General features: G+C 44.6%; 2 protein-coding genes and 1 long non-coding RNA gene across 11 annotated transcripts in view; 1 reads left to right on the top strand and 2 right to left on the bottom strand.

Moving 5' to 3' along the window:
• Positions 1–67: 67 nt before the first annotated feature.
• LOC140255096 (uncharacterized) lies at positions 68–6231 on the bottom strand. The gene is made up of 3 exons (XR_011904388.1): positions 5966–6231; positions 3928–4066; positions 68–1844 (listed from the first exon to the last, which is right to left on the bottom strand). It is a non-coding gene; the product is annotated as an uncharacterized lncRNA (long non-coding RNA).
• METTL21A (methyltransferase 21A, HSPA lysine) lies at positions 2738–11601 on the top strand. Of its 8 annotated transcripts, none has more exons than XR_011904386.1 (6): positions 2738–2819; positions 4814–5239; positions 5984–6095; positions 7031–7086; positions 7175–7347; positions 8945–11601. XR_011904386.1 is itself a non-coding variant. In XM_072342413.1 (5 exons), the coding sequence occupies exons 2-5, from the start codon at positions 4919–4921 to the stop codon at positions 8990–8992; spliced, it is 798 nt and encodes a 265-aa protein (XP_072198514.1). In that variant the 5' UTR covers positions 2738–2819; positions 4814–4918; the 3' UTR covers positions 8993–11601. The 8 variants fall into 8 exon arrangements, 6 of the variants coding, with proteins under 6 accessions (XP_072198514.1, XP_072198515.1, XP_072198516.1 ...); XR_011904385.1 differs by having other exon boundaries at positions 8243–11601; XM_072342413.1 differs by having other exon boundaries at positions 7031–7347.
• Positions 11602–14149: 2548 nt separating this feature from the next.
• CREB1 (cAMP responsive element binding protein 1) overlaps positions 14150–17716 on the bottom strand; it is a 33487-nt gene continuing 29920 nt past the window's right edge. The window contains exon 8 of one of the 2 annotated variants that reach the window (XM_072342410.1): positions 14150–17301. In XM_072342410.1, the coding sequence (XP_072198511.1) occupies positions 17157–17301 (145 nt within the window). In that variant the 3' untranslated portion in view covers positions 14150–17156. The remainder of the gene's footprint in view (positions 17302–17716) is intronic. The other variant, XM_072342411.1, reaches the window with a different exon arrangement.

The raw sequence follows: 17716 nt of genomic DNA, 5'->3' as shown, positions 1-17716 counted from the left end.
GGAGGTGGCGCCACGCCTGGTCTGCACGTCCCCATGCACGCCGACTAACAGTGACAGCAGCAACCCGTGCTCCCCAGATGAGGGGATGGAACAGTGCTGTGGTTTATTCTAAGAACACATAGCACCCAATTCCCTCTTGCTGCACACATGGGAAGCCCGAAGGGCCCGCTTACTGGAGCCCACCCTGCAGCTGCTGAGCCATGAGCCCAGCTACCTGTGTCATCGCATGCAGCGAGCACAACAATGGGAAGGCCGCCAGGCCTGGCAGGGTGCTGCAGGGTGCCATGTTCCTGCTCATGGGCTCACGGGAAGGTGGTTCTGCTCTGCACTCGGACTGTTTGCCCCACACACGTGAGTTGCTGCCCGCTGGCACTGTTTGCAGACAAGTCCTTGCACTGCCCAGTCCAGGCCTTCCCCACCACGGTTCCTTGCCAGCAGATCCATGCACATTTGTGTTTGACTCCTGCAGAAGCCAAGTGCTGGAGCGCACGGCCACACAGCTCTGCAGCCCAGGCTCCACCACACAGAGCCATGAGAAGCTGTATGCCTGAGAGCAGAGCCAGAAGGCATCACTACCAGCTGCTGTCTGAACAACTCTTGGGAAACTCAATTATCCGCAGGTATTACAGCCCACACCGATGGCATCGAGCAGACAGGAGTCTCCCTAAATATCTGGAAGGACACTGCAGCCCCTTAGGCCATCAGCTGGGCAATCAGCCTCAGTCCCAGGAATGGAGACCAGCTCTTTGCAGATGCTTGTTGTGCTTCACAGGGCCAAGCCTTTTAAATTCTGTACATTCTGCTCTTATCTGCACCTTGACTCTGTGCTGCATGTGCCTTCCCAAGGCCGTGTGCCTCTTTGCTTGTTTGTTGGGAGATAATGGCAGCCCTGGCCTGAGGCCTCGTCCCCTTATCCCTTCTTAGTGTCCCAGCTGCAGGCACAGGAGCGCTCTTCAGCAGCCTGCGGGTGTCTTGGAGAGGGGCCACGGCATTGTCTTTTCTTGGAAACATGGCTGCAGGAAGAATGAATCACAGGTTGGACCCGCGTAACCAAGTGAAAACAAAAGCTCAGGATTCTGCATCTCACTGCTGTGAATAATGGGGGGAAAAGTGGGCATCCTGTTTTGAAATCCAGCACCAGCTGACAGGATGAAAAGACTGCAGGCATGATTGTCTTCTGAGGCTCAGCAGTAACAAGGCTGTGGCCATGTAAGGGAAAAAAAAAACAAAACAGAACAGTTCTTAGGGAAACAGATCCAATGCTTCTGCTAGGACTTGAGTAAGAAGAAACCAGCGAGGTTGTTCAGAACACACAGGGTCACAGGGTGAGGTTTAGTAGCCCTAAACGTTCTCAGTTTTCAGATCACCTCCTGTACTGTTGGCGAGCGGTGAGCAGTGCCAGCAGGGCTGGGAGCTGTGCCTCGCAGCACACAGACTGCAGCGCTGGTGTCACTGATCCCACCTGTACCTGTGTGTCTGCAGCAATCCAGGCTGTCAGTGCGGGCAGTGCAGAGGTTCTTAGCGTGCGGGCACCGGGATCACTGCAGTGATGCCAACAGCACAAACATACGGCAGTGCGTGCTTTTTGACCTCGGAGTTCTTTTTTGGATCCTGCCTTCATTTTGTCCTAAGAAAACAGAAAACTGGCTTTCGCAGGTACTGGAGGCTCAAGAGAATGAACTGCAGTGGTGATTATGGAGACTTTATCCCTGAGGAGAGGATCTCAGATGTGCTGAAATCAAGGAGGCTGTGCTCTGTGCTGCCGGGCAGAGCTGGCACAGCTCTTCTTCCTCAGGAGCCGAGCATTGGAAATAGCTGTACTGCAGGTCATGGATGCAGTTTTCCTATGAGGAAAAGGAAAACGCTTTCCAGTATTTTAGCGCAAACGTGAACATGGTATGCATGACTTCATTCAGAAACGGCAAACTGCACGAGTAAGCCCAGCTGTAGGTTTGTTTAAGGAAAACTTATGAAGGCTTAATTCCAATGTGGGCCATGAAAAGCCTGGAAGGAGGCCCTGAGGAGCCCCTCTTGTGGGATCTGAGGCACCAGAAATTGCCTACACGTGCCTGGTGTTTCTTCTCCTTTGTCTGAAGGGATTTGTTTCTAAAGAGTGGAGAAAAGCTGCCCGATACCATCTCAAATAAGTAAATAAATTAACCAACAAAAACCATCTTTCTTGGTTTCTACTTGGTTAAAAAGGGGAACCTGATGAATCTGCCTGCATGCTCTAGCTGCTGTCTGCTTGCCTATACAGCTGTTTTCAAACTGCCCTTAGTTGTTGTTAACTAGTTGAAAATTAATACAGTGCACAGCCTGCACAAACATTTTCCCTCCAATTACATAATTCTGCTCCTATGGAACACATCAGAAATGCGAGCGCTTAAAATTAACCCTCTGGATCTACATTCAGCCTCCACCAAAGGGTGTTTTTGCAGCACATTTCCCAGCACAGCAGTGTCCCACAGATAGACACCCGAGCCAGGTGCTCTGCAGCCCCCAGCCAGGCACCCTGCACATGAGAGCTGTGGGAGGGCAGCAGCACCTGCACTGTGACCCGCAGCCCTGCAGCACAGCACCATCTGCTCCCCATCAGAGGGCCAGCATGGCCCAGTGCCCAGCTGTTGGCACACCACTGTGGGAGCACAGGTGAGAGTATTTTAGCTGTGCTCCTGGTAGGGAGCTTGACGCCACTTCCTCTAGACCTCAATTAAGGGCTGACCAGCACTAAGGCAGCATTTCTTTTAGAGAATGCTCCTTTCTGGAGTTTGGGTGACCAGCCTCAGCATTTTCCATCTAGATTGAAGGCCTCAGGATTGGTGAGTTTTCCCTATAGATAACGTTTGGCTATCTATTATACCACCATTCTTGTGTTATGTCCTACTTTCTTACTTTACACATGCCATATGTTATTTTCTTCTTTAACACTTCTTGCAGAACCAGCAAGTTATAATGTCTACAGATAATCTGTTAGTTTCATAGGTTTTTCACTTTAAATTCATCCTGATGGTTTCAAAGATGGTCCAGACCAATCAGGCTTTATTGTGTAACTGCAAGCTGCGATGAGCAGAATTAATCTCTGGCTTACTCCCATTTTGTTTAACAGAAAGCAATTCAGTGCCCCATCTCTCTCTCTTGTGTGATGAGTCCAGAAGCTACCAGTGAATGTGTGCATGTACAAGCTGTTCATCACTTCTCTGCTAGTCACTTGAATGGCTGCTGGTAGCTGGGGAGAAAGCCTTCTTTCCCATGGAGGATCCCCTCCATGCCTGGTATTAGCCGGCATTTGGCTGGTTAGCAAAAGTTTTTAGTAAAAAACAGATATTCCTTCAAAGATCATCTTCATGTTGCAGTGGAAGCACGAGCTGAAATAGCTGATATTTATTTAGACAGGAAAGCATTAAACGCATAGGACATCTCTAGGCAGATAGTCACTGCAGCCATTTGGGACAAGGTGTTGCTGTCAGAGGGTTACCAACAACGCATGCTCCCAGATACAGAGTTTTTAAGAAGTGTATCAGATTGTTTCTATTTATACTTGTCTTTGCCGTGGCAACCAGAGACTGTGAGATGGATGAGGTATTTTCCCCACATTGTGCACGTCTCCAAGATCCATTTGGTATGTGCGGTGTCTGCAGAACCATCACTAGAACTGGATTTATAACACTTAGCAGAGGAGATTTCTGTAGGGGATGTGTATCAGTATGGTCTTAAAAGAATTTGCTCTCATTTCCATCACATCTACTTGGTTCTTTGATTCTTCTGAGCATTAAAAGGACTACTGCTCTGAAATACTTTAAGTTACCCCACAAAAACTTAATGGCACCAGAGGGAGCAGGACTTACAGTTGGACACACTGCACCTCTGTTCAACAAGTAGTTGAGTGAGATGAGAATGCATTCAAAGCAGTGTTTCTTTTTAACTCACCTCTGCTTACCTCACAGTGAGTTGCTTCCTACTTTGTAAGTTTATCTGCAGCTCAGATGTCCGTATTGCCTTCTGCAGCATTTAAAGGTGGAACCAAGTTACATATTTTCCAACTTCACTGCTGTGCTAGGCTCTCACCCTGCCAGGAGAAAAAGCACTTCAGTTCTGGACAACTGTCCTATGCACAGAATTCTTTTTATTGTTGCATTTTCCTTGCCATTTTACTGTCAGGAAAGGTGGGGAAAAAAGCAAATGTCTTACTCTGCCATTATAACAGTTGAGTACTGTAACTTGGAAAGCAGATTCGTAGAGAGAAAAGAAGTTAAATGTAGGGCCCTTTAATAGCCTTTAATTGCCTTTTAATACCAAGTTATGATCTGGAAAGTAATTCCTGGCCTTCTGTCTAATGTGTGTGGAAGTCAGTGCCAAAGTAATATTAGCAGGGAAGAAAGGGAAATAGGTCTGGGGAGAGGAGCGGGATTCATACAGAACCTGCTGAGCTCCTGAGATACTCTGGGATATTTGACCTAGAAAAACACGTTCTTGAGAAAAGACTATTTGCTGCATTATTGTCAAGTAGCAGTAGTGGTAAGGAACCAGTGCTTTAGATGTAAGACCACAGTAAGCTGAATCATCACACTTGCTCTGGCGTGCTTAGGAGAAGAAGTCTGAGTTGCTGTAAGACAAGTATGAACCGGTCTGGGGCAAAAGAAATTCTGGTTTCCATTCCACTTACAGTAGCAGAACCCTAAAAACAAGTTTTATTTCCTGCTCCCCTTGTGCAGCCTGTAACGCTCTTCCACAAAGGTGTTAATGAATCTACAGCCGCTCTGTTGAAATCAACAGCTTTCGCATGTAACTGCGTTTGCTTTCTTCTGCCTGCCAGGTTTGCTGCTTTCTGTGGGAAAGCAGGGCTGTCTCCCGGAGCTGCTTGCACTCCCTGAGTTTGAGGGCCGGCATGGGGAGCCGCTGAGCAGTGCAGCACCCGGAGATGGGCGCAGGCCCCTTCCCCAGCCGTCTGTCCTGTGACCCATGCATGCCTGTCCCTATGCAGGGAACGAGGAGCACGGCTAGCACTGCCTTTCTGCTGCTGGAGTCCCTGCTGAGTGCTTCTGGGGAGCCAGGATGGCTGCCCGGCCCTCCCGTGACCTTTAGCAGGCTTTGGAGCGGGATCAAGGAACGGGATTGGGAGACAGACAAAGGAGAGGTGCGCTGTGTTGTTTTGCCAAACAAGAGATCCAACGGAGGCAAAGGTGAAGAGAAACCCGTGCACAAGCAAGGCAATGGGAGCACGGGCACCACACCACCGCCGGTGAGCGGCTCAGCACCGGGAGCCGCATTCGGCGTTAGCTGGCTGCGCCAAGCTCTGCTTCCTGCCCGGTGACGCTCAGCGGCACGGACCCCTCCGCCCGGCCCGGCCCGGCGCCGCACGTGGAGGCCGCGCCCGCCTCTCCTGCGCCCCGGCCCTGCAGCGCACGAGCAGCGGCCGGGAGGGCCCGACCAGCGCCGCCGGCGGAGCGAGGGAGGGAGCGGCCGGGCTCCGCTGCGACCCGCCGCCTTTCCGCTGTTCCGCAGAAGGCGGCCGCGATGGCGCTGGTGCCCTACGAGGAAGGCCGGGTACTGCAGGGCCTGCACAGCCCCGCGGCCACGTACCGCTTCGCGGGGCGCACCGTCCGCATCCGGCAGGACTGGGAGCGGCGCGGCGTGGCGGCCGTGGTGTGGGACGCGGTAGGTGCGGGCCGGGCGGCAAGGACCGCCGGCGGCCTTATCCGGGGACGCGGCCCTCCCGAACGGCTCGGCTTTGGGACCGGCCCGAGCATGCGGGGCGCTGGCAGCCGGAGTGCCGCGGCCCCCGAGCGGCTGCAGGACCGCACGCGGCTCCGGCTGTCTCCCGGCGGTGGTTCTGACGGAAGCCGCCCTGCGGAACGCTCCTCGGCGTTGCACGCAGGTGGCAGAGGGCTGCAGATGAGCCTTCCCATAACGCTCCCTCTGTGTAAATCAGCAGCGATTCAGTATGACCGAAGTGCATCTAACTGACCTTGTCTCCCTGGCTCAGGCTGTCGTCCTGTCTGCTTATCTGGAGATGGGAGGCATCGATCTCCGGGATCGGTCGGTGATTGAGCTGGGAGCTGGAACTGGATTGCTGGGAATAGTGGCCACGCTGTTGGGTAAGGGTTTTTTTTGTTTGCCTTAAGCAATTTACAGCTGTAGTAAAACTGGCGTTTTTACATCTGCGTGCAGAAGTTAATACCAAAGCCACACATGTGAACTGTCATATATCCTTAGTCATCTTCCTCTCTTGTCAGACTTCCCAGGCTGCTGTGTTATTTACTGTACTGATAGTGCCATCACAGTTTACTTCATGGTGAGACCTTGCTAAGGCTGATGCTGTTACCATGGCAGTCTGCTTTGCAACACTGAGCTCTGCAGATCTCCTCCCCCAGGGAGCAACAGCTTGTCCTCTTCCACTTCTCCTGAACTGCAGCACAGATAAAGCTGCAGATAGAGAGCACACAAAGCCACATTAGCCTATCTTGCAGACAGGGAAACCAAGGTCTGGAGGAACGATTTGCCTCAGATATGTCTGTGGCAGAGGCAGGGGCTGGGCACTGTGCTAAGTGTCACAGATTATCATTGTAATTCAGGGCTGTGCTGAGGTGGAAAGTGCCTGCTAAAATAATAAAAACAAAGCAGTCTGACAAAAGGGGGTCATAGGAAATCACACAGCCAGAAATTTTGGCTGAATTCTTTAACTGCTTCTCTTCTAATGAGTTACCAGAGCAGGTTACTGGTGACAATCTTTTTAACGTTGTTGTCACCTATCAGAAGGTAACTACTCTCATGCACTGAGATAAAGCTCCAGAAAAGCTACTTGTTTAACCTGATTTAATTTTCATGTGGAATGTATTATTAAGTGATTGATGAAGAAAGGGACATGTATAGATTCTGGGCTTTCTGCTTGTTTTGTTAGTTTGTTTTTAATCAAGCATCTGAGCAATGATTAGTGTTTAATGGAACTGCTTACCTTGGAGCTTTGTATTCCAGACGCTCTATTTATGGACATCAAACCTTTATCTGAGACATATATTCCTGTACCACTTAGGTGCTCGTGTAACCATCACGGACAGGGAGCCAGCGCTGGAATTCCTGGAGTCGAATGTATGGGCTAACTTACCTTCTGAACTACACCCAAGGGCTGTGGTGAAGGAACTAACTTGGGGTAAAGACCTGGGCAACTTCTCTCCAGGAGCATTTGACTTCGTCCTGGGGGCAGACATCATTTATCTCGAAGAAACTTTTGCGGAGCTGCTTCAGACATTGGAGCACCTTTGCTCAGAGCAAACTGTGATTCTCCTGTCCTGCCGTATCCGCTATGAACGGGATAACAACTTCTTGAAGATGCTGAAAGGCCGTTTCTCTGTAAGTGAGGTCCACTATGATTACAGTAAGGATGTTCACATCTACAAAGCACAGAGGCACAGTCACAAAGATGACTTTTGACTGTATACTTTGTTAGTAAACTGCTGATCCTTTACAAACCTCCTCTTGTTCCTACTAAATACACTTTCTCCTAAGCATATAACTATGGAGGTTGTGTTATTTCATTGGCTTCGTTTTCCACTCAGTCTGAACCAGCAGGGAAGGTTCCTACCTACCAGCTGCATATTGATTTTCCACTTCATTCCCCAGTAAGAAATGGGTAAGACTTTTATCTAATGATTTTTGTAGTTGATTCATGTTGCAGAAATCTTCACGCATCAAAAATGTAATCAAAAGATTTGCTGTTGAAAATCTGATTTTTCCCACATAATTTTCATGGAAAACTTATACCAGCAATTAGATTAAGTGGGATTTTTCCCTTTTATCGCTTCTTCGACTTTAGAAAAGTAGAAGAACTGTTAACTAAGACTTCAGTTCAAAATGTTTTAACTCATCAGACCTACATTCTTCACACTGTGGTAAAAGAAGCCATTCAAAGGGCAAACCCAACAAAGACAGATGCTATAAATCTGTTCTATTGCTACCACTACTGAACTGAAGAGGAGCAGGGAAACAAAGAATCAGGGCTGGGAAGGTAGAAGGGGGATTAACATTTCAAAGCAAGCCGACTTAGAAATTAGTGGTTGTATCAAACTTGAAAGCATAGAGGCCATACCTGCTTCCATCAGACTTCCTAATGAGAAGATGCTGAGGGTGTGTGATCCAGAAGTGACATGCAGATTGTATTCTGGAAATAACATGTCATTATAGCTCCCATCAATGAGGCCCAAAGGCCTTGCATTTTGCCACTGGATAATCTGTTGTCTGTTTTCAGCTTTAGTTCTCTGCTTGGCTCTGAACTCCACTTGAGGGCGGATGCTTTGTAATACACTTGCTTACAACGGTATACTTAGAAGCCACACGGTGTCACTAAAACAGTACTAACTGGGAATTTGCAGTATCAAACTAGAGTTGAAGTCTCTTGAGGAAAGGAAGACAGCACCTTTAATGAAGAGCAGAACACGGTATGAGCTGTAATGTGCCAGACATTGCCTTTTCTGTCCTACCAACTGGGTGAGCAACATCTGGAAGAAGATCACGTGCTCTCCCTATTCTGCTTCTGGCTGTAACGTTTGGAATGGAACTTCAGTTCTCACCACTCCTCTTCCTTTTCCTCCCCCTTAGTGCTTCCTTCTCTCTTAGCTCATCTGTGGTCACTGTGTATTTTAGCTTCCCTGGGGCTGGAGCTGGCAGAAAGCAGAGTGCTGCAGCTTGTGCCTGTCTGTGCACGTGACTTGGCCCCTGAGGAAGGTCTGATACCTGGCTGTGCTCAGCCCCTGCAAGAGACTGCAGCTGCACTGCTGCCGTAGTAGGAACCTGCTTAAAAAGCCTGGTTACACAACACAGATTAAAACATAAAAGTTTAACAACCTTCATGATGTTTAAAAAAGGATCTTTGTTCCGTGTCTTGCTTTGATGGCAAGTTTTGAGATTTTAAAACAGATCAATCTAATTGCATTGCTTTCTAATTGTTTAGCAGCTCCCAGTGTGTGTTGTCCTATGGATAATTTTACAGCCTTTCTGAGAGCAGGCATGCAGCAGAAAAGATCAGCCTTGGCTACTTCTAGACGCAGGAGTGAATCACACCAGATGTGTAAGGCAGAAGGGCAGGAGCGATGGCCCTGTTGGGTAAGCACTGAGAGCAGCTCTCCACAATGACATCTGCAAGCCTGAGGCAAAACCAAACTCTGGTGTCCTGTCTGATTGGTCCCAGGCAAGCCTCTGATCTAGAATGAGATGATGCACGTTAATGGTTCAGCAGCTGCATGGCAATTATGCGAACACTCTGCTCAGGCACTTTCTGCCACTGTGTTTATCCTATACTTGTAAAATTCAGTGAGATTCTCTTTTGGGTGGTTCCACTGCATCACTCCTGGTTTGCAACATCACGTGAGCTCAACTGGATGGAGGAGTTGTGCAGTTGTCCCAGAGTAGTGATGCAGTGCATAAACAGACTCTTGACAGTAAAAAAAGCCACTCACCCAGGATCCAAGACACAAAGAAGTGACTGGCTAGACTTGAACATACTGTGATTTTTCTGCAGCCATCTCTGAAATGTGCCATTCTGCAAGGGAATGAACTGCAATGTCATTGCAAAACTGGTGCTTTGTTAATATGAAGACAGAGTACAAAATTCAGCTCTGTATCTTACAGACAAAGAGCTTCAAGGTGCCTCAGCACCAGAAGAATCAGGTTTACTGGATGACGTACTGATTGCGAAGGGACCTGTGTTACCCGATTCCTTTAGTGTGAAGTTCAAGACAAACTGCATTTTTATCTTACAAACTAACCTGCCTGGGATTCCCCTCATTGCAGAGATGTAGATTTTGTATAGGAACAACATTGTGAAAATGCTTAGTTGTGAAAGACACAAAAATCCCACCCATAATGAACCGACCTTTCTTCTTTCCCTTGGTGCGCTGCATTAGTGATGGATTTGTTCTGGCTTTTGTCCCGGTGGTTCGATCCAGCCTTGCAGACTATGTAATCGACTTACGATCTTTGCAATGTTTGCTGCCTTCCTTTCTGTTCTCAAAATCAGCAATATGTGGCTTAGAAGGAATGCTTAAAAGTGGGAAAGACAGCATATTTAAACTGAGAAAGGAGAAAGATCTTTCACACGTTATCAGAACTAAGCACCACTGTAACAGATACAAGAAAGGAAGTTTAAAAACAAGTACCAGGAGGGGAAGATAAACTTTGTTTTCAGGTTTTGCCCTCTAATTAATCCACATTAATTAAGATTTTAAGAACATTCTGTTTGGGGAAATAACTCAGGAATACTTACAGCACGTCACAAGGACACCACTGTCTGCTTAAAATGCGCCCTTTCCCATATTCCTATCTAGCTCTGCCTCTCAATCACTGTAAAGGGAACATCCTGCTCAAAAAAGAGACTTTTTAGAGTTTTTTAAAGCATGTTTATGTGACTGCACATAAATGTTTGTGTAAAAAGGGAGTTATGACAGTTTATACCACAAAGGTTACAGTAAGAAAAAGCACGTCTTTATGACAATAATTCACAAATTCACAAGAATCACTTTAATATACAAAGCAATTACTACCATTCTGAAACATAAAGCAGCTAATATGTACATAGTGTTAATAAAATGCATTATAACCCAATACAGCTTTTTTTTTTGTTGTTTTTTTTTTGTTTTTTTAAACACAGATAAAGCACAAAAAAAAAAAGTAAAAAAAATAATAAACACAACAGGGATGTTTTTAGATCTTTGGGGAAAGGTAAACAAGGATTTATTTTCCCCTCAACAATGGATTTTCTTTCAGTCTTTTAACTTCCACAGGTAGGTGGGAGTTGAGCTCAAATACCCTGTTCTGTGCTGACATGGTTTGGGTAAAGAACCAGAAATGCAGATGAGGTGAACTTGCTCTTTCCAGCATACATTACAAAGGGAGAACAATAACTCTTGCTCTGGAAGCTTCCCTGAAAACACTGTTCCAAAACACAATTTTAAATTATAAATCCAGACAACCAGAAACTCATTTTTGAAGCGAACAACCGATCTGTGGACAAGCCTGTGGAGGGGCTGGCTGCCAACTAGCACCTCTTTTTGCCCTGTTCCCCATCACATCCATAGAAGTCCATACCGGCAGCACAGCATTAAATCTCATACACACTCGCAGTTCAGAATTTTTAAACTTTATGTTTTAATATAAATAAATGTTATTACACACACACACACGCACAAAAAAATAAAAATAAAAAATGGAGTGGCACCTGGATAAAACACAGCTTGTGGAAAGCATCCATTTACCCTCAGTTCTTAATGATGGCTATTTCCAGACAACTGACCAGCTCAGGGCCTACCTTCCCCTTGCTCTCACTCAGCTATTCCCTAATTTAGAGAAAGAAATAGAGTTGAAGCTGAGACTCGGTGAACTGACTGCTCCCAAGCAATGAGTACAGCAAAGGCTCAGCTTACAGAGGAGCGCTAGCCGTTGATCACTACGGCTGCTCCCTGGCCCTTTCCCTGTCAGCACACAGCTCCTGAGGACGGCTGGCTGTTCCTCCTCCTTGCTGGTGAAAGTGAGACCTAGACTCACCACTGTGGAGCACAAGCCAAGGACTGCACTTGTAGCACCAGAACAAGTCAGTGTCTTCAATTTGTGCTACACAAAATTGCCAGAGCAAGTCACTTTGCAGGACAGAGCTTAAGTACATGTAAAAAGTACATTCCAAGACAAAACACTTAAAATGTAACCCCCCCTTACCACCTGGATCTGGTCCCTATCCCTAAAAGATGCACAGATTTAAGCCATGTCCATCCACAACACTGAACCTGCCACAGCAGATAGGATTTCAGCATCCTATTTCTCATCAGCCCAGCTCCTCCCAGACCGAGCTTCACGATACATTCAGGTTTCTGCAAAATCAGTCTTTTACAGCAAATACAAAAGCTCAGGGAAATGAGTTCCCAGGCACAGTACATGAGAACCATGAAAGTACTGTATGCTTTTAAAACCTGCTTACTGTGACACATTTCAGGATTGTAGCTACATGATCATCGTTTCTGCAAAAATAAGTTAGTTGTGCTTTTTTTCTTTTAAAGCAAGCTGACACACTGTCAGCATACCTTTAATTCCAGGTGTCAAAGAATTATAAAGCGTTTTATTTTCTTGGAATGCAGCTTTTAAAATGCACAGCTAGATCTCAAATTAAGAGAAGGGGAACAAAGAAGCTGAGAAAGAGTTGGGCTTTCTTTCTGAGTTATCTCCCTTTCTCACCTGGGATCACCAAACCAGTTCTATACTGTGTAAAAATAATGCCACATTGTATGGGAAACTGGTAATCACAGCCTGAACCTCTGATTAACCAGCTGAGGCAAGTGTTGGGTCAGCTGTGGGAGCACAGGTGAGAGTAATCCAGCTGTGCTCCCTGAAGTGGTGGAGCTTGACTCCACCTCTCCTGGACTTCATTTAAGGGCTGACCACCACTAAGGCAGCATCTCTTTGAGATTGCTCCTCCATGGTGGTCAGATAGTCAGCCTTAGCATTTTCCAGCCAGACTGAAGGGATCCATATTGGTGAGTTTTTCCTATAGATAACCTTTTAGATATGTATGACTATCCTTCTTGTATTATTACCGTCTTTTGTATTATTTCACCTTACATGCATCCATTCTGTACCTACTGCTCTGAGGCACCACACACTTAATTCTTTGCCATCTTCAGTATCACCTGCTCACATCTCCTGCCTGTCTGAAACAGTACCTGCTGGAAGCCAGGTGCTGATCAGCAAGTTACACTGGTGAAAGAGCGAACTGCTGTGGGGAGAGGAGTGAATTGTGTGCAGGCAGTGGGATTGCAGCAGTTGTGCCTGGGAGCTTCTTAAGCAAACCCAATTTTTCTTTTTTTCTTTTTTTTTTTCTATGATTTTTTTTATTATTATTATTTTTTATTTAAAAAGTGCACATTTTAATTAAACATTTACAAAGGATATTGTGTAACAAAAATAAATACATGACCTTTTGGTTAGATCATTGGCAAATGTGACATCACTAACCACCTTCAGGGTAAAAAATGACAATAAAAACAGGGTCTTAGAAAACCAATGACTTCCCCTATGAATTGTCATGCATTTGCAACCACTGATAATGAACTTGCTGTGATGCAGAGACCAATCTTTAGCCCAGAAAAAGCACTGGCTCTCTGTCGAACATAATATAAAGGCAGAGGCCAGTTTTTGCTCAGATGATGACTTACAGCTGGAAGCCCAGATTTAAAAAACAAAAGAAGACTGTAGTACAAATTTTGATCAGAAACTATCAGGGCTGTTTTCCTTATTAAATCTAACTTTTTTTTTTTTCTTTTTTTCCTGAGCCTCTTACTGATTCCAAACGCCCCATGGGTTTTCTGATCAATGTAAAGTACCAGGGCAGATAGTGGTCTGCAACACAAACACAACCTACAGGAGAGCCAGAGCCTACAGGAGTCTGTACAGTCCTGACAGTGTGACAGGCTACAATTGTGCTTTCAGATACAAGCAATGGTGCCAGCAACTACCTGCTTCTGGTGGAACTGCTGCTTACAAACAACTGCACTGCTGCTACTCTAGGAGGAAAACAGAAGTCTTACCAGTGGTTCCTTTAAAAAGCAACACCTCAACAACCATTCCAATTGTTTTGCCTTTGATATATAGCTGCCAAAGAGAAAAAGCACAAAAGTGAGTTATTTTGGGGGGTGGTGGCTGTTGTAAAACAACTGTTTACATCATTTCAAAAATCTCTGTCAAAAAAAAAAAAAAAAAAGTGAAGATAAAAACAAACCAACTCACAAAAGCCATGAAAAATGAAATACAAGTCTCAAAAATGGATAACTGAGAAACAGCACAAAACAAATCAGTAATAAGCGCTAGAATAATGCAGCCCAGCAGCACTGGGCAGGGGGAGGCTTTCACACCCACACACACCCACACGCACACCCAGACGCACACAGAAGTAAAAATCTTTTCTGACCTCCATATACTATAATACTCAGCATTCCTGACTTAAAAGCTCTCAGAGCTGTAGATTATATACTGTGTGTATATATATATATGTACATATATTATACATATGTATTTTCCAAGAATATCTAAATTAAAAGAGCACCTCTGGCAATATCTTAACTGCCTGACTGGTGCTTTAGTTTTGCAAAATAATGACATTACAAAAATTATATTTCAAATCAATTCTCGTTTATTATTATGAACATAATGGATCTAGCCCTTTCTAACCCTCTCCTCAGGTAAAACAGGCTATCGGTTCAAGAAAAGTCACGACGGTGAGATAGAAAACTAACCTTCCCCCTGCCAGTACTACTGCTGTCCTGTTTCCAAATGGCCTTAGTTTAGAGAAGCCGATTACCCCAACCTCACTTCTTGGTAAGTAACGTATCAGCAAATGCCTGAATCGTATTATTTCCTCTTTTGGGTCACTATTAATAGTAAAGCATGTACAGGTAACCTTAGCCAGATCTGTACTCTGCCTAATGCATTTTTCATTATTATCATTAAAATTTCTGTTTAAGAAATTCAAGTCCTTAAATCCTCAGTGCAGCATAAATGAAGATTCTTGGAGATGCCTATGCACTTTAAAATAACATTGTTTTTCTCAGTGAAACGTTTGTTGCTTCTGCCGTCTACAGTAATGACACGATAGACTACTCACAGACCACACACAGACAGATGGGTAACGCAGTTCTCCTCTCACTGCCACACAGATTTGGTTCAGCCATGTAACAGAAGAAGCAGGTCCAGGTCTAGCTGTAGGCTGCTGGTCCATGCAGCTGCCAGGCTCTGTGCTGGGACTGCCCACGAGTGCCCGCAGCCATGGCTAGGAGCATCCCCCAGCTCCCAGATAGTCTTGCAGGGGTTCAGTACAGAACCTCGAGCTTTTGCACGTAGGTGGTTCTGCAAAACAAACAGCCTTAACGCAGGCACTCGTGGCCTTTTACACAGTTCTCAAAGCTGGAGGAACCATTCCGTGTAACTCAATTAAGCCATCATAAGCTTACATATTTGATGAGAACTACTCCTGCTCACCATTTCTATTGTTTGTTCTGAAGAACTGTAAACCACCACAAATGTTTTCTGTCTTTAAGAATCAGACAATTTTTAGGTAAGCGAGGCTGAGAACTTAGGGTCTTCTTTAAATGTGCATTGCTAAACTAATAAATTCATCTTCCATTAAATAAAAACATGAAAATCAGTTTTCTATGGCAGATAAAAATAGACCATTTATAAACCCCCTCAAAACTTAATTTGAAAATGAATTCTTTCATAATTCTGATACTCATGATCTCTTATTTGAAATACAAACCATCTGAAATTATTGATAACTCTGGATTTAACAATAATGCTACAAGTTTAACCCTGCTCCTTTAAAAGTCTCTTGGAAACTGAATGCCCTCTCAAATGAGAAAACTACAACTTTTAATACTGCTTAGTTGTTTGAGACTCAACTGCCAAGAGCCTTGCAAATGTTCTTTCAACGTCATGCTGATTGTATAACCTTTCAGAAATACGTCTTTGAAATTTATCTTAAAAACAGAGTGAATGGGAAAAAATATGAGCTAAGACTTCGCTAGGCAATACATTAGTATGTACTGGAGTCTTATCCATACGTCTCTAAACACAGAAGTTGGACCAGAGGCCCACAGTAAACTTACTCCATCAAATGACTCTAGTTAATATATTAAGAGCCTGGCTCCAGGGGGCCAGGAAAGAAACAGAGCGTGATTCTTTTTGACACACAATGGAAGTCCTAATGCTGTTTACAGTATTGTTTTTAACATGATCTGTTTTTTTAACAATGTAAATCCAGAAACGTGTTTCCTCAGTACACACAAGAAGTTTGATCTTGCAAAAGTCTGAGGCAGGTAAGTAGTTCTACTTACACAAACAAACAACTTGATAAATCCGACCCTCTGCATGAAGAATTCCTCTCAATAAATTAAGAATCAATTTAGCCCAGGCAAGTTCAAATAATTAATATCGTCCCCTGAGAAGCAGAAGCCAGTTGGAATATTTGTGTCTGAGGTCCTCTTCAATATTTGAGGTTGTCCTGGCAGTTACCATACTGCAATTTAATTTATGCATAGAAAACATCCCCCAAATTTGAAAAATAATTAGTAAACCAGGACAATGCTTCTATCAAGTTCAATAATTTCCGTTACATATGATAGCGGTAGGGAAACAGGAATACATGATTGCTTAAGAGGACATGAGACAAACTATACTGTCATCAGGGAGTATGTTCGTGGAGTTGGCCATGCTTCAACTGCTTAGTTGTTCTGCATATAAACAGGCAGTGCTTTCATGTGTTAGCCTTATTATGTGACTGTTTACTAAACATCACACTTGTACCTTTTTTATACTGATTCCTTTCCCATTCAAATATTGTTTGCCAACCAGTAACATATGATGTCAATGTTTTCTTTTTGCTCATTCAGAACGCTGAACACATTTGAACACATTTGCACACACACGTTTCAAGAAGCAACAACTGAACAGTGAAGCTTATTTCAATCCATTTGCGTCTGAGGTATGGAGTTTTCACTAGCTCAGGAGGGACTAGTGATGTAGATTATGTATAAGAACCCCTCCTGGGATAGTTTAAAAAGGTATTTTAGCTCCACACGCAGAATGTGACTGTGAAGTGCCTTTCATTTGGCATGCCAACTGGACACATTTTTTTTATAGCTTAAAATAAGCATGAGAAACCACTTTGGCAACCACTGCTTCTTCATTGCACCATGCATGCTTCACGTATGTGGCCCAAAGCTCTCTGGGCCAAGAGGCTGGGGTAGTTCTGTCTCTAAGGCAATGGAAAGAGCTCAGCACAAGTTCTTGACATCATTACAAAAGGACCCCCCCCCCCTCCGCAGTAACTTCCCAAGTGACCATCTTAACTCCTTGAAGAGGATGGGCGATGAGAAAGAAGCCTGTTCTTCACGCTGAGATTATTTGATGATGAAAATAATCTTGTAGGGGGAAGAGTGGAGGCAAGTATTTGAACATTCACAGTTTGATGCAAAGCACAGACGAAGTATAATCTGTAGTTGCTTCAGGCAGTTTTGCGCATAGAAAAAAAGAAATGTTTAGAAAATAAAAAGTTTACTTTGTCTTTCTGGGTATAGCCAGAACCAGTCTTTCATCCCACCTGGACAAGTGAAAATGGGAATCCAAAATTAATCTGATTTGTGGCAGTAAAGGTCTTTAAGTGCTTTCAACTCCTCGATCAGTGTCTTGTTTTGGTTTTCAAGCACAGCCACTCGATTTTCTAGACATTTCACATACTCCTTTTTCTTCCTGCGACATTCACGTGCTGCCTCTCTGCAAAGCAAAAAAGGACATTCAAATCCAGAACAATTGCTTGCAGACTCTGGCTACTTAATTGTTTGGATCAAACCCTTACGTGGTACTGTCATTTTGAGAACATGCAGGTACTCTAAGAAACACTCACAGGTTAGGAGAAAAGGCTTCCTAACAATTTCTCAAGATCTAAGGTTCATTTCAATATCCAGATCCCAATTTGCCAGTATCAATACAAACCTGCTGCTACAAGAAAAGGATCCTACTCAAGGATGAATTTCTGCTTGCAGGATTTATCTTAGAGCTATTAGTCTGAGTGGAATGCTAGTGTAATAATTAAATTGTATTTATTATAAGCGATAGATGAAAAGTAAAAACATGGATTCAGTGTTCATTTACTAATCTTCTTATAGTCTCAACTTTACCTTTTACTGCA

This window comes from Excalfactoria chinensis, chromosome 7 (assembly GCF_039878825.1).
Source record: "Excalfactoria chinensis isolate bCotChi1 chromosome 7, bCotChi1.hap2, whole genome shotgun sequence".
NCBI lineage: Eukaryota > Metazoa > Chordata > Aves > Galliformes > Phasianidae > Excalfactoria > Excalfactoria chinensis.
The sequence above is the reverse complement of the archived record's forward strand: the minus strand, read 5'-3'. Positions and strand labels throughout refer to the sequence as shown.